This window comes from Misgurnus anguillicaudatus, chromosome 18 (assembly GCF_027580225.2).
Source record: "Misgurnus anguillicaudatus chromosome 18, ASM2758022v2, whole genome shotgun sequence".
Classification (NCBI taxonomy): Eukaryota; Metazoa; Chordata; class Actinopteri; order Cypriniformes; family Cobitidae; genus Misgurnus; species Misgurnus anguillicaudatus.
This window is the reverse complement of record NC_073354.2, coordinates 12,878,145-12,895,444: the sequence shown is the minus strand read 5'-3', so window position 1 is coordinate 12,895,444 and position 17,300 is coordinate 12,878,145. Positions and strand designations below refer to the sequence as shown.

The 17,300-nt window shown below is 37.5% G+C and overlaps 1 protein-coding gene across 1 annotated transcript in view; it reads right to left on the bottom strand.

Moving 5' to 3' along the window:
• Positions 1-5,297: 5,297 nt before the first annotated feature.
• Positions 5,298-17,300, bottom strand: part of dab1a (DAB adaptor protein 1a) — a 521,576-nt gene continuing 509,573 nt past the window's right edge. Inside the window, 3 exon segments of the mRNA XM_073855881.1 lie at positions 5,298-7,802; positions 7,805-7,841; positions 17,132-17,209. Coding sequence (XP_073711982.1) covers positions 7,768-7,802; positions 7,805-7,841; positions 17,132-17,209 — 150 coding nt within the window. The 3' untranslated portion in view covers positions 5,298-7,767.

The window sequence follows — 17,300 nt, the reverse complement described above, 5'->3', positions numbered from 1 at the left end:
ATACCAAAATCCAACTCTCATTACGTCTCACATCAGGTAAGCTAAAAAAAAATCCACACCTCTTGTGATTACGTTCAGAGAGGATGTGATTTACTCCCTCCTCAAGAATCTACCTGTTTACCTTAACAACGTTAGTTATTTCATTTTTGAAAGGACATTTTACTACTGGATAGCTTCAGGTCTACAGTATGCACTTGTTTTAATTTATCCACTGTAAATCATGGAGATTTGTTACCCTGTCTGTGGGCTAAAGTCTCATTATTATGAGATGTTAGCATGTAAGTTTGATTTTAATCTTTAACATGGCCTTACTTAGTCAGCATTAAAGATTTCATTGTTATATTTTTACAGAATGTTATTTACATTATATAGGATACAGGATATTTGTATAAAAACAGTAAATCACAAAAAAAACTAGCTGGGTTTTCACAGACTGGGTCACATGTGTAAGAATTTCGTCGGCCAGAAGCCGCCCTGTCAGCAAGTGACATCTACCGGGCTGTTAAAATATCTATACAACATAACATCTATTCATAAGGAGGTGTATTTTACACTATTTTCTTTCTTATTTTAAATTGTAATGTTTTGGTGATAATAGAATCTGCCTCTTGACATTTAAGATGACTTTATAAAATATCAGGTCGTAACAACTTCATAAAGGACCAATCATTTACCAGCAGCTTTCTTTGTACATATCGGACCTAATTTTCTCCATGAGCAAGCAAGAGTGAATTTGAGAGTGTTGTGTACAATAATGTCTATATACAGTATGCTTATTTAATCTGGCACGTTCCACTTCAAAGATTGTGTTTCTTCTGAATCTCATTTACTGAGATGGTGCAGCTACATAATTTGACCTCATTTCATCAATTCCATTCTCTCTTTCTTCCTAATATATACAATATAGGATGAAGAAAAAAGATGAATAGTGCATTTGATTTTGTCCTTGCAATTGTTACAAAAAAGCAACATAACACAAAAGTACACGGTTATTCAATATTTTGGCTGACCTATGGCAGTAGGGTTCTTACACTTTAACAAAATGCTGGCTTATTTGCAACCCAGGGCTGGGTCAGAAAGGGATGAACCCAGTCAGTTGGGTTATAATTTAACCTATGAGGGGTTATTTTAACCCATCGTTGAGTCAAATAAAAACATTTTCTGGGTAAATGCTTCCCAATCTTTATGTTTATCACTTTTTGACCTATAATGCTGCATTGAAAACAACACAGCATTTTTTTTAAAGTGTGGTGATACCTCTTTGAGAATTTAGTCTAAATGTCAGGATTTCATATAGAAGACAGCTTTCATTCACTCTCAGAAAAGGTAAAAGAAGGCACAAATGGTGTCAATGTGGTGGTACATTTTCAAAATGTACACTTGTGTACCCAAAAGGTGCATATTGGTTCCTCAAAAATACACATTGGTACCTAAGAGCGGCTCGTGACTGCTCATCCGAAGGTTGCAAATTCAAAATATGTGTTCGGGGTGTTGTGTATTGCTTGCATTTTCAAAATATGTGTTTGTTGCGTCATGTGAAGCATGTGCATCATGTGTTTTGTCAAAATAAGTGCCTGCTGCACACGCGTCAAAACTGTTTATGATAAAAGAGACGCTCACGTTCACAAAATACACGCAAGACACTCCCTTAACACTAAACTCTGATTACGCATGAGATTATGCGAGTATCTGGCAACCGCGAGCGTCTCTTTAATCATAAACCCTTTAGACGCGTCTGCAGCAGGCACTTATTTTGACAAGACACGTGATGCACACAGGATCACTCGATGTGCAAAACACATATTTTGAAATAAGGAACCACACACATGACGGGCTACATACATGTTGTGACGAACTTCGCACTGAGCGCCCTCGAAAAAATAAGTCACTGGCCGTTACTTCCTATGAGGCACATAAGGTACATATCTGTACCAAAATGGTACTTATTAGGACCTATTTAAAAGGTACCATCCCAGGGACAACTTTTGTATGTTTTTTTTTTTTTTTTGAGTGTGTGTAGGTGATACAAATACATATATTGTATATGAGCCATACATAAATTTACTAAAGGTAACCCTTAATTAATTTTACAGCCTCTTAGTTACACGTTACATGTACTTACTATAGTAATTACAGTTAATAATGTATATAATTAAGCAAATAACCCTAAACCAAACCCTAACCCTATACTAGTAAAGACATACACATTTTTAGAGATGCACTGATATTACATTTTTATATTACAATGTTATATTACAGTTTTTCTCAGTCGCTTTGGTACATTTCTCAGATCAGAATTTAAATTCTCAAAACTACTTGTTCAATTCTCACATCATTGTGTCACTTGTGCACATCAAAAAGCAGTTTCTCATTTCTTTGAAGAAGTTGCAAATGCTTTGGTACATTCATGCAAATGATTATGTTCAATTCTCTGCTGTTTCCTATATATCAATTGTTTGTCATGTTGATCAAAATGTATTAAAATGGGTCTTTGTTGAATAGTCTCACCCCTCACAACATTTAGGCAATAATTTGTAGCACAAGTCTTTACATGCAAAATGGTTGAACAAGTTGTCATAATATGTCAAGCATATTATTACTATACAGTTCTAGACATTTCTTTAGACTTTTTTCCAAATCTGTCCTGAATTGGTAAATTGCTCCCAGGTGAATTTTGACTTTCTCTAACAGACAGGAACGTCAGGAGGTGTAGGAAGACTAGACTGTAATTCCTAGCACTGCATGTACAGTTTTCCCTAAGGAGATTGTCCTATGTTCACATTTCTACTTTTGTTTTTTTTTCTTTGTGCTATGCAGTGTCTTTTTCTTTCTGTATGGCAATGATATGGTCTGTCAACAAATTACAGTACAAACAGTAAAAGCATAAATGTGAATCTTGCCAAGTATCTTGCAGTCTAACTCCCACATACACTAAGGTGTATCCTACAATTTACAAGAATTGTCATGAAAACTTTAGCCATAGTTTCCATCAGAACATCCCTCCTGAGTAAACTGTTGTACTGACAACATGACTAAGTAATTTGACTGTCTTATCTGTACACAATGACTTGTCATTCTGATGCCACTGACGTTCAATGACACAGATATATCACGCAAATATGTGACTATTTCACGTATGGACCAACGTGAAAATGTCACGTTTTGCCGCGTTTGAACGTGAGCATGTCACGCTTTTCTGTTTGTGTCACTGTCACGTATTGGTTACTCAACTTTTTTGTCCTAATTTCTTACAATTGTCGCTTCGGTTTAGGGTTAGATTTACATAAAATGACATCCTTACCTAAACAAACTCTAACCCCAACGTCAGGCGACAATTGGTTAAAGTTAAGAAAATATAAAAGAATAAGTCTTGTATCTTTTTTTTTAATAAACCAATACTTAAAGTGACAAATACTTAAAGTGACATATAACGCAAGCACCAAATCTAACCCTAAACCGAAGCGACAATGGTTTGAAAATAGGACAAAAAAGTTGAGTAACCAATACGTGACAGTGACACAAACAGAAAAGCGTGACATGCTCACGTTCAAACGTGGCAAAACGTGACATTTTCACGTTGGTCCATACATGAAATAGTCACGTATTTGCGTGATATTGGGTTGGATATTTACTTTTGAGACATGAACTAAGCATTTTGACATTGGCTTCTGGAGGTAATCCATGGTGTTTCACTATTTGTACAAATTGTTTTGAAAGATGCACTTACTGTTTTGCAAATATCGAGGATAATTCAAGAAATATATATATATATATATATATATATATATATATATATATATATATATATATATATATATATATATATATATATATATATATATATATATATGTCATGATCCTGTCAGCCCTGTATGTCTTATGTGTTTCATATGACAGGGTCATGGCAGCCCTATCTGTTGTTTTGTTTTTTTGTGGAGAGTCATGTGGCCTGTGTTTATATTTTGTGTACCTCTCCTGTTGTAAGTCTTGACCCTGCCCCTCTTGTTTCCTTGATAATTATTCAGTATTAGTTTATCCCCTTTACCTGTCTGTCCACGTTCCCTAGTCTAGTTCTCCCCTATTTAATGTCATTGTGTCTGATGTCTTTTGCCGGATTGTTCTGTGTCTTATGATGCAGTTGTGTGAGTCATGTCTTACCATGTTATGTTTGATTACTGTCATTGTTTACCCCCTCAAGGGTGTTTTTATTACAAAATAAAAGTCTTTTGTTCAAGAGCTGTCTTGGGTTCTGTCCTCCCCACACACATGACAATATATATATAAAATCAGTATTATATCAGGTCAGTATTTAAAAGTAAATAATTAATTTTACGCAAAATCCAATATCCGCCGTGTTATTCTGTCATCTTTTCTCCCTTTTTCCCCCAAAATGCGATAAACGCCACTCCTCCTTTTTTACAGAACGCAATAAATCCATTCCAGAAATTACAGCGTACCATTCACGCAATGTAAACAAACATGGCGGCGCGCTGAGTACACGGAGTCCTAGATTTCCTAATCTACTTTGTACTTCGTGATCAACAAACAAAACAAAATAATACTTTAATGGCATTGATAAACCTGTGGTTGTTTTCTGTGACAGAAAAGATTGTCATCAACATCTAATAATTTACGCGAAGCACTCGGGAGACTGGTGCTTATCTCCCGACAGCATCAAGCTTCTCATGCTAACACATTGACCCCAGGGGATCTTATGAATGACTTTACATTATTTTACTCAAAGTCAACGAAAATCGAGCAGGACCAAAAAATTTTACAGCTGATCGCTGTGAAAAATGCTAAGCAACGACGTCAAGTATAACCGCTGCAATGACAGTGTTCTTAATATAACAAAGTAAGTGTTTTAATTAATGACATTAATGTTTATTTTTTATCAGTGTATATCACTGTTCAACTAAATGAATATATCATGGCAAAGATGAATGCACATTTATACATTGATTGAATATAGCATTTTGAAAAAAAAACATCATGGATTTATTGCATTATGTGGAAAAAAATAATTTGTTTTTATAATAAATCTTTGAAAATCAAGTTATGGATTTGAATTTTTTATGTTTTTATAACCTAAAGATGCTATGTGAAAGTTTGTAACAGAAAATAGTGGTTTTCATCTTGTCACTTTCTTGGTATAGAAAAAACGTTTTTACCGAAATTTGTCAAAATGGATTTATTGCGTTAATTGGAACCAAACTCTTCATATATACTTAAGTTAATGAAAACCTTACCAAAATACTGCAACTTAGAGATATTTGTTGCTAAATCAGAGAGGCAGAACACATTTTGGGATGTGTTTATTGGTAACAGTATTACATGGTGGGTTACGTAAATCAACAGAAATGAATGAAAAACTCTCTAAAAATCCACTGAATAATGTTGTTATCATCAAGATAAAAATAATGTGTCCTTTACATTACCAAACCATTAGCTGAGGTAAAGTCAAAATAGAAATGTACTTAAATTGAAAGGATTCCCATTCCGTATCATTTTAACTCTCGTCGTCTTAATTGCAAAAAATCTGATTAGGTTCAAAACTGCTTTCAAAATAAAATGGGACTTTTGCCATAAAATAGGAGGAAGTTTTCATCACAATGAAAAGCTCTAATGTTTTCAGATGTAATAAAAACTAATGTCAGTATATTGATGATATTCTCTGATTGGTGGTCGGATATATTTTGATGCAACTTTTAAAGTTGTGATTAAAGGGCCTTAAAATGGACATGAAACAGATTTTGCTTTTGTAATGCGACATATTTCAGTGTGAAAAATATTCAGCGTCCAATATAGAAGGAAACCTATCAGGAAAAACTGGTCATAATATGTACCCCAGCTGTCACGGGGGCAGTACCCTTTAAAAAAAGTACAGCTTCAAAGTTCATATTAGTACCTCAGAGGTATGAACCATTATGAACCAGGAATGTGTATTTAACAAGTAAATAGGGTCTCATGTTTAAAGGGATAGTTGACCCAAAAATGGAAATTCTGTCACCATTTACCCACTTCCACCCCGTCACAGACCTGTACGCACCCCCATGCTCCGATGAACACATGAAGGAAGGAAGATATTTGTGGAATGTTTGTAACCAAACCGATCAGAAGCCCCATTCACTTCCAAAGTAAGATAAAGGGGTTTGGTTACAAACATTCCTCAAAATATCTTCATCTGTGTTCATCAGAACAAAGAAATGCATACCTGTCTGCCACAACATGAGAGTGAGTAAACGATGACATCATTTTAATTTTTGGGTGAACTATCCCTTTAAGACTTATTGGAATGTATGTGTTGAAGTGCATTTGCATGAATGTGTACTGTATCTTTGTAATTGCTGCTTTAACACAAAAGTTTTAAGAAGCTCCAGTTAAACTCTTATACCACAGTTATCGGCTGTCTCTTGACAACAAACCAGATGAGAAACTGAGGACCAGACGGCATACATATATGACACTGTCAGTCTGGACCCGTTATTAAAAACATAACAGTCTCTCGGGCTTGTTTCAAGCTCGAGAAATCAAGTGTCCATATCCTGCAAAAAATAAAAAAGACAACATGACTTCGACACCAATGTAAACCACTTGGGAGTATGAGACACGACGTTAATATTGCTTGCGTTTAATGAGGAGTTTGCATCACTATAAGGCCGGCCTATTTTATGGCACAAAAGTCCACAGGATGGAATGAACACTGTTGTTGTTGTTATTATCATCGGTATTATTTGTCATTGTCATCAATAATAATAATAATTATTATTATTTACAAAATGAGTTTGGCAAACCAACAATCGGATTTTCAAGCCATGTTTAACCCTAAAACACATCTAAAGTTGACTTCAAGGGCTTCACTGACTTATAAAATAAAAATTCCATTTCAATGTCACGTTTTTTCTTATTAGTATTGTACAAAAGCTATAGAGAAGGAACAGTTCAATCACGGATTCAGTTCATTTTTGCAATGTCCGTACGCTCGGGGATCCCCCATCGGATTCATCTGCTCCAGCGAATCAGATTTGGCAAAAGTCTCGTGTCTGTTCTCCATCGGAAGGGTCCGCAGAGATAGAAAGTTTGCTGTTTTTTATTTCTGCATAGCTTTCTAGCAGCAGAATCTCAAATATGTGGGAGAGGGCTAACCAAACAAACCCAGATGGATGGATCGCATAATTCACAGATGGATCCACACGGATTACTCTGTGGTCGATTACTCTGCTTGGGGAGAGGTGGCGTGTCCGATTGTGACGTGGTGCACGAGTGTGTTAACTCTCACGAGTTCCTTGTCATGTGGTCTCAATACAGAGTCTATGAGGGAAGTTGGGCAAAAAGAAACGAATAAGGATTCATAAGGCTATGAGGAGTTGGCCGATGCCCCACTTTCAGTCGGTGTGCAGGTAACACAGTGAGAAACGAACAGAGAGATTAAGAGAAAGTCTGTCTTTCTCATTTCTTGCAGGAGGGTGAAAACAGTTTGCTCTGGAGAGGGCTTTGTGAAGGCTGGGTCGGGCCTTGCTGCATTGAGAGATGCTGCTTGGAGAAGAGGACCAGTGAGGCTGGAGTGACCGGTCACAGCTGAGCCCTGAAGACCACGCTTATACAAACAAACACACACACACGTACAATCTCACACCTGTGCACATGCTTACACACACACACACACACACTCACACACACCAATATATGCATTTGCTCACACACATTCACGCACAGGGCAGAGAGTTGAACTCCAGTGTTTTGGTCTCCTGCTCCCCCCAGCGCCGGTCACGTCTGTGCAGAGTTCCCATGATCCTTCACTTTTTCCCCTTATTGATCCGGGCGTAAAGAGGGTCCTTCCCCTGAAAATAAACAAGAAAGGGTTACTTTAACATCAACATAAATATACTTAGAGTCAGCTGCGAATGAGAAACTGATGTGCGTGTGCCACCTTCTGTCTAAAGGCAAGAAACATGAAAGACCTTCCAGCTTTTTTGAGAAGGAAACTGGGAAACAGATTTGAAACTGTGAACCATATGTCAGGAAACCAATGCACTACAGATATGACTAAAACAAATAAATAAAGTAGTTTCTTTGAAATATGGCTACAATGTCATAAAAATGGTCAAAAATAGTCCAGGGCAGCACCCTTTTAAAAAGTACACTTTTGCACCTAAAGAGTTCATATTAAAATGGTACATACGGGTACCAAATTTATATATCTGCACCTAAATGATACATATTAGGACCTTTTTAAAGGCCACTGCCTAGGGTGACCATAATTGCCACTCCTCATGGACACGTCCCGGCCAGGACTTCGGGTGCGTCCCTGGGAGGCGCATTGGTGGACCGTGTACTTCATCAAAGTTTCAAGTTCTATTTCCGAAAAACAACCGTTACATTTCAAGGTAAGAATAACACTACAATGATTGTATGTTTTAAGAGAAATAAATCTTAATTTTATAATGCTTTTAACTAAAATGTGAGTACTTCGATGACGGTTGACAAATGCAACCTCCGGAGGACACACCCGAAATCCCGGCCAGGACGCGTCCAGGGAAAATGGCACGTATGGTCACCCCAGTACGGTCCCAGTGACAGCTTGGTACCATTTTTGTTTTTTTTGTAATATGTTAGCATTCTATCAACAAGCATATAAAACACACATTCTGTAATTCCCACCTATCAACACCAGGTGGCAACAGAGGTCTAAGACAAACAATGCAGTCACAATTTTGTTTTCATGACCCCAAAGCTTTAGAGCTAAGCAGCTCAGCCAGGGATAAATTACTGCAAGAGTGACCAAACATATCAGAAGTATTCATACTGTATGTCTTCCTCTAATTTCAGTGTTTTTGAACCACATGTACCTCACAACAAGCCGTGTCAGTAAGTCATACATCAATACTACCCATGTCTACCTAACAACCTGTGAGTTCTTCTCATAAACGCTCGCTTTCATCCAAATCGACTTACAGTGCGTTTTTGTTATCAGTATCTGTGTTCCCTGGGGATCAATCACCTGTGACCTTTGCAATGTTTTAGCACACTTTAAAATATCCTTTTTCAAAGGTGCAGTATAAGGAACGTGACCTGCGAGAAACTTAGATAAGGAACAATAGAGATGTCAGTCAGTCCCTGTCCAGACGGGAACCCCGCAGAAACCAGTAGCTCTGAATCAAAATACACACAGCAATTATCAGTCACTTACAGAGCCTTCCACCCACTACAGGAGCTCATATGGACGCATGGGCGAGAGATGACAGGATAAGTGTTTCAGAGAGCACGAGGTGAATGAGGAAAAGAGTCAGAAGACGAAATTAATGGAATTGAAAAAAGTCGGAAAAGAAGCGTGGGAGGAGGTGTTAGATGTAGAAAGAAATGAATGATGTAGGTGAAGGAAACCAAGAGCAATGTTTTTGTTTGCTCCTTCATAGCTTAAAAAATGTAATGAAGTTATTTCTGAGTTAAGTCGTAGCTTTTGTCTTAAATATTTGTGACACTGGACCACAAAACTAGTCTTAGCACAAGTATATTTGTAGCAAAAAATAAAAATAAAAAATACTGGCCAGAGAGCATTTTCTTTATAGAAATTTTGAACATTTCCTATCGTAAATAAAAAAAATATTAAGAGTTTCTTTGCAAAACGAGATAAATCCATTTTTTAACATTTTTGTCAAAACATGTTTATTATTATGTTATCATCATGTTATTATTTTGTTTTATGGTGCTACTTAGCTGTATTTTTTAAGTTATGAAGGTTTAAATCAAAACAAACCAACTGCAGTTGAATTGAAATTAATTGGAATGCACAACCAAAAAACGAGATTTCTGAACAATTAAAAAAATGGTGGTTATCTCGTTTTGCTCAAAACTCTTCATATATTTATGAGTAAATGCAGTTGCTAATGTTTTTATTTTTCTACAAATTCCAGATTTTCAAAAAGCTGTATCTCAGCCAAATATTGTACTATCCTAATAAATCTTACACTGTACATTAAAGGAAAGCTTATTTATTATTAGCTTTCAGATGATGTATTAATCTCATTTTTTTTAAATGTACCCTTATGGCTGGTTTTCTGATCCTGAGTCACATTTATCCTAAAATTATTTTGGACCCAGGTGGAATATAATAGAAGTGGATTATACAGTGCCGTCCACAATTATTGGCACCCCTGTTTAAGATGTGTTAAAAGCGATCAAAGTAATTCTTTCTTTTTTTGCAGAAGCATAATCTCTAACAGAAAAATTTTGAAAAATATACCCTTTAGCACAAGTTGATAATAATTTTTAAAAAGTCCACGAATTAGGAAAAAAAATATATATATATTATAAAATTACCTGTTCCACAATTATTGGCAGCCCTAACAATTCTTATGAAAAATAATTTTAAAAAAGTTTTAAATATATTTTTCTGTAGTTGCTAAAGTTGGTCAGGGTATCTAGGAAGTTTTAATTAGTAATTCATGACTTCCTGTTTCCCTGGAGTATAAATATGACGTGACAAAGAGGTCTAATTCTCTTACCCATTTGTCATCATGGCAAAGACAATAGAACACACCATTCAAGTAAGGCAGATGTGTGTCGACCTTCATAAGTCAGGCAATGGCTACAAGAATTAACTTGCCCGTATTTACAGTCAGAGGAATCATTAAGAAGTTTAAAACAACTGGAACAGTGACAAACAAGGCTGGAAGAGGTCCCAAGTTTATCTTGCCACAACGCACAGTGAGGAGGATGGTTAGAGAAGTAAAACATTTTCCTAAGCTTACTGTCACAGAATTGCATCAAAGAGTGGCATCTTGGGGTTACAAAGTCTCCATAACAATTATCAGAACCTCTATACATGCCAACAAGCTGTTTGGGAGGCATGCACGGAAAAAGCCTTTTCTCACAAACGTAAACATCTGGAGTTTGCTAAGCGGTACTGGAACTTCAACTGGGATCATGTGCTTTGGTCAGATGAGACTAAGATTAAGCTTTTTGGCAACAAACACTCTAAGTGGGTCTGGCGTAAAACAAAAGATGAGTATGCCGAAAAGCACCTTATGAAGGTGAAGTATGGTGGAGGATCTGTGATGCTCTTTCAAAGGCCCTCAGAACCTTGTTAGGGTGCATGGCATTATGAATGCTTTGAACTACCAGGACATTTTAAATAAAAAACCAGAGGGCCTCTGCCAGAAAGCTGAAGATGGGTCGTCATTGGGGCTTTCAGCAGGATAATGATCCAAAATATGTGGCAAAATCTACACAAAAATGGTTCAGCAGTCACAAACTAAAGGTCCTCCCATGGCCATCTCAGTCACCAGACCTCAACCCAATCGAAAACCTGTGGGGCGAGCTAAAGAAGAGAGGACCCAGGACACTGGATGATCTAGAAAAATTGTGCAAAGAAGAATGGTCAAAGATCCCTCTCTCTATGTTCTCCAATCTGGAGGAATGTTATAGGAGGAGATTTAGTGCTGTCGTGTTGGCAAAAGGGGGTTGTACAAAGTATTAATATCAGGGGTGCCAATAATTGTGGAACGCATGATTTCAAGTTTTTTTTTTCTAAACGTGTAAATTCTTTACCACCAAAGTAATGTACTTAAATCAAAGGTTGGATTTTTGTCTTTTTTTGCATTAAGGTTCTATGTTGTTTAAATAAAAAGGAGAATTTTTAGAAGTCCACGACCACACATCAAACAGGGGTGCCAACAATTGTGGAGGGCACTGTATATAGATATCTTAATTGATCCATTATCTCATTGGTTCAATGAGCAGTCAGCAATTTAAAAAAACTGGCATACTGTAGGTGGGTATAAACTCATTTATAAACTAGTAGTTTGTGCTGGTCCAACATGACTAACTTAAAACAACAAGGTCATGGGTTCGATTTCCAGGAAACACACATACCTGTACTTACAAAAAGTGTATAGCTTAAATGCACTGTACAGTAAGTCACTTTGGATAAAACCTTCTGCCAAAAGTGTAAATGTACTGTAAACATCAGACTTAGACCATGTGGAGGACAAATCAACCATATTCATTCAATCTTCTCATTTTAGATACAAGACACAGATCTTGAAAATTTTTGCTACTGTACCCTATTGTATGATCTCCATGAAATGAGTTTGTCAATATCCAACCCAATCTTAAGGCATTTTGTGTTATAGTCAGAAAATATTTGATTTATTAATTTGTGTTCATAGACACAGTTTTCCTCTTTCGTGTCATTGAGCACGAATTTCTTTCTTGTGTCACTCTATATATATAAATTTCTATATATTGTTTTTCGTGTCCCCGAGCATGACTTTCTTTTTCGTGTCATTTAACGTATTTGTTTCTCAATTTTTTATAATATTTACCCTTGTCGCTTGGGGTTGGGGCTAGAACGACTTTCTGTTACATTTCTGACATACAAACCCCAACTCTAACTCCAACCCCAAGGGACATTAGTTAAAAAATCAGAAGAAAAAAATGTAGAAACCAGTACATAACATAACATCCTAACCCCAACCCCAAGCGACAATGGTTTAAAAATAGAAATAAAATGTAAAAAGAATGCTCTGCGACTTGAAAAACAATATATAGAAATCTGTGCTGAATGACACAAAAAAGACATTCATGCTAAATGACACATACACACACACAAAAAAGAGAGAAATCAGGTCCATGAACATGAATAAATAAATCAAATATTTTGTGACTATATCACGAACCGCCCCGAGGTAGGGTTGCACTATCAATCCCATTTTGACGTTAAGAGATAACTTGGTGGTAAACTAATGTTTCATATTCTTAACGCATAATGTTAAAGTCTAAAATATAGTTGACCTTAATGTACTAATAATAGACAGATTTATCTGGTGTACTGTCTGTGTGTTTATAGGCAACCCTGATAGCAATCGGCTCTGGGGCGGAGCTTATTGCAATCAGGGAATGTAAAGTATGTGGGTTTCTGAATATTTTAAGTGCACTCTCAGAAATAAAGGTACAAGAGTTGTCCCTTTTGTACCTAAAAGGTGCATATTGATACCTCAAAGGTACACATTGTAAGCTTAGAGGTACAGACTGGTACCTCATAAGTCCTACCAGCTTATTGAAATGCATATAAATAGCCTGCAGTTTAAATCGTGCAATACATACGTCAGTCCTTCCCGTTTACCCACACGATGCATCTTTTTGTGTCGTTTTATTTATTGGTTTCTCCCCCCCTCAGTTCTCTCTAAACCATTGACGCTTGGATTTGGGGTTAGAGCAAGTTTTGTTTGGGGTTTTGTTTAATAAAATGACATCCTAACTAAACCCTAATTCTAACTCAACTCCAAACGACCATGGTTTAAAAATAGACAAAACATGAAGAAAAAATCGACAAAACATGAAGAGAAAATTATATATTAAATGACATCCTAAAGCAAATCCCAAATCTAACCCCAAACCCAAGTGACAATGGTTCAAAAAACAGAAAAAATTTGAAACCAATAAACAAAAATAAACAAGTGCCGTATAAGTGAATAGGAAGGACTGGCGTGTATCATATGCACGCAAAATTGGCGTATGTATTGCATGACTTTTCATGAGAATGGGTTGTAAGTACAAATACCTAAGAGACACATATTAGGACCTTTTTAAAAGGTCCCATCCCAGTGACAGCTTTTGTACCTTTGTTCTAAGAGTGTGGGGATCAGAGGTTCATTCATCATTAGCCTGATACAGATGAGACTGATACATCAGTCTTCCTAAAGTCAGAGAAACAGGTTTCTGGCTCAAAGAGCCCTTTATTAATGATTCATCCTGATGAGCTCATGTCTCCCGAAAGGTACCACAGACTGATGACTTTTGTTCCCTCAACCACAACAAAACCATTTTGTCTAAAGCCTAAATCGAACACACGTCTAAAACCTAAAATGAATTTGAGGTGCAACTTTGTTTCATGCTACAAGTGCAAGAACTAGGATGTATACAGGGACCTGTTATAAAACGTCAAGATGCATTATGAATTCTGGGGGCATGTTTGCTTTGTTATTATTATTATTATTATTTTTAAATCACAATAAACATGTCACCTACATCACACTCACAAAAAGGTACAAAAGCTGTCACTTAAAGGTGCAATTTGTAATATATTTGCAGTAAAATGTCCAAAAACCACTAGGCCAGTGTTATATATTTTGTCCAGCTGATTACTATCAATATCTGTAATGTTTTCAACTACTTGTAAATCGTGAGGAAATTTCCATTTAAAACATTGTTACGGGGCAGTGCAGTCTCCTGTCAATGACATTAATATCCATGTGACCCTTTGTCACCGCCTTTACTGACGTAAACCACATGACAACAGTGGTCGAGTTCGAAAAAATAAAATGGCGGCCAAGGAAGCGACTGGAGCACAAATTTAGTGTAAATAAACTTATATTTTCACTTTTTACACATTCTAATTGCATTTCTAGCGATAAATTAGTATTGTAGTTTTCAAATATGTGATTAGTTATCACAAAGGCGCTCTCTGTTTATATTTCAAACACGCTGCCTTTGAAGTGCGTCGGAAAGCCTTTCTCTGAGCTGCCTTCAGGCCTCCGAGTCCAAAGTCATTTCCTCATGAGGCAGCGAGGCAACGAGTCAATGCCTTGAGTTTTCGGACGCAGCCTGTGTCGTGGACAAATGCGGAACTATGCGACAGCGCCTGTCGGGCTACGTGCTTGCTTATGAACTTATGGATAACCCTTTACCGTCTGCCGCTTGTTGTGTCAGCTCCCATAAGCGTACGGGCCAACCAAACGACCCAAGAAGAGTTTGGAACAAAACGAGAGAGGATCAATTTGTTGTTGCATTAACTGGATGGAGAGAGCTTCACGACAACATTTAACTAGACCGAGATTCTGATCCTGCTTGTGTTTTACGCGATGGGTGAGTGGTTTTGATTCGTAACCCTTAAAAAAACGTATGCTTTTATATTGATCACAACATTAGTGTGTAGATTGTAATCAGCGCATCTTCCCGCGGACGATATGCACATCAAAAGGTATTGTACAGCAATATAAATGGTAATTTTAAGACACTTCACAATAAGATTTATACTGTCAATACATTATGTGAAAAATCATTGTAGATTGTTAGTTGAAAACTTAATTCTGTGCTGTGTTAACCATCGAATTTGGACTAATACTGTAATATCTATGACTAACAATTTTGTTTTGAACATCACATATAAACTTACATAATGAAATAAACGATGTCATCAAACACAACATTTATAAGACTTGATTACCTTATAAGTCAACGTGATTTCTTGTTCTCGTCTGATTGATGGCCATCAGCGGTTGAGTTAAAGACTACAAATCCCATAATTCCACGCTGCCTCAGAGCGTCAGTAAACAACATCATTGTTATTGTTTGATCTGGCGCCATCTAGCGGCCGGATAAATACAAATTGCATCTTTAAGGGTGTATGTTGTATTAAGGCGCACTCACACTATCCAAACCATGCCCGGGCACGTTTGACACCCAAAACTTGGTTCGTTTGACTAGTGCTATGGCTCTGCCCGGTTTGGTTAATCGTGCCCTGGTCGGCTTGCAGAGATGGACTCGAGCGCGGTTCACTTGGGCTCAGGTGCTGAAAGTGCAGTGTGATCGTTTTTCGCACGGTTCAAAAGGAGAGACGTCAGTTGCGCGACCACTCACCTTCATCTCCCTTCGTGAAAACCCTTGATGTGTGCAACAGGGTTACGTGAATATTTGAGCTGCACATGCGACAGATCAACTAAGCAATATGATATGTGAGAGGGCAAGTTGTCATTGCGCCCCAAACGATTCCGAATAAAAAACAGACTTACGATGGGTTCCAGTGTTAAGGGAGCAATTTACTTCCTGATTTCTTCAAAACAATGACGGAAGTGTGCCCGGGCACGAATCGCTCAAAGTAAAGTGTGAGTGCATGCTTTTCGGGGAAGTAGGGAGGGGGACAATCCACTTGGGCACGGTTTGGTTGGGTCAGGTATGATACGAGTCTGCCCTTAGTACCTAAATAGACCTTTTTGAAGGGTACCAATTCCCAGTGTGACAGTTTTTGTACCTTTTTATGACAGTATGTAATTCATATTTTCATTGCAATTTCCAATACTGGCCTAACTTGTTTAATCATCAAAATGTTTTATTTGCATCTGTGTTTATTTCAGACCCTGGTCATATAAATCCAGTCATGTCAACAGAACAAGAAGGGAGTTTCTTTTTGAAGCGAAACCAATGGGTGTGTCTGGTTTGTTGAGTCACCTAACAAAAGCGCAGACAATCTTTCCAAATGTGCCACCTCCATGTTTAAAGCACCAGCACATACATTTAGTGGCAAAGGCAGCCATCAAATACAAGCAAGAATCAATTTTCCCTGAAAAAACTTGTATTTCAGTTGAGTTCATATTATTTCAGTGTGTCGTCGTGCAGCGAATGAAAATGTAAAACATTCATGACCTAATTTTTTTATATGATGAAGTAGCACAACACAGATACTTTGATGTGGAGCGTTCACGATGTTCATGATATGCCATGCAACGCTGTTGTTTAAAAATATATAAGACGTTTAAAAACGCAGGTACTTACACACCTCAGGAAGCATTGTGGGATTAAAGGGACACATACACACACATTCACTCACATTCTGTCAAAAACAACACTACAAAAGCATATAAATCGTATTCCCATGAGGAGCATAGCATACTGTACCATCATAAGACTGATCGTAGCAGCAGGCAGGGGCGGCGAGATGAGAAACAGTATGAGAGCAAGAAATATAGTGAGAGATATAAGGCTATGATCACACATCGGCAGAATACCAGTCCTGCCAGTCTAGTTTAAAGCTTTTTATAAAGAGTGACAACCATATTTTGTAACCAGAGAGTGACTGTACACAGTACAATTCGATGTCACAATTTGTTAGTAAATATAGTTGTCAATACCAAACGCTGTGTGAACGCAGCCTTAGACAGTTCAAGAGAAAGATAAAGTAAAGAAAGAAAGAGCACCACATGGCCACGATGTTTGGGTCTATGTAATGGTGGTGACAGGTGAAGGCGTGCTGACATCACGTCACGTCACGGTCGAAGTGGGCCGACACGCAGAAGAGAGAGAGAAAAGAGGACAGATACCTACCCTGACCTGCCGCTATCTAGCTACCGACCTGAGGACTGTCCGACTCCGAGCTCTCGGGCTCTGCTCGAGGCTCGCTCGCCCCTGGAGACTGCTGAGAGTCTCCAGCCTGGAAATAGAGAGAGAGAGGGAGGAGGGGGTGGAACAAAGATGATACAAAGGGAAACAATGGAATATAGGAACGTTGGCAGATGGATTTA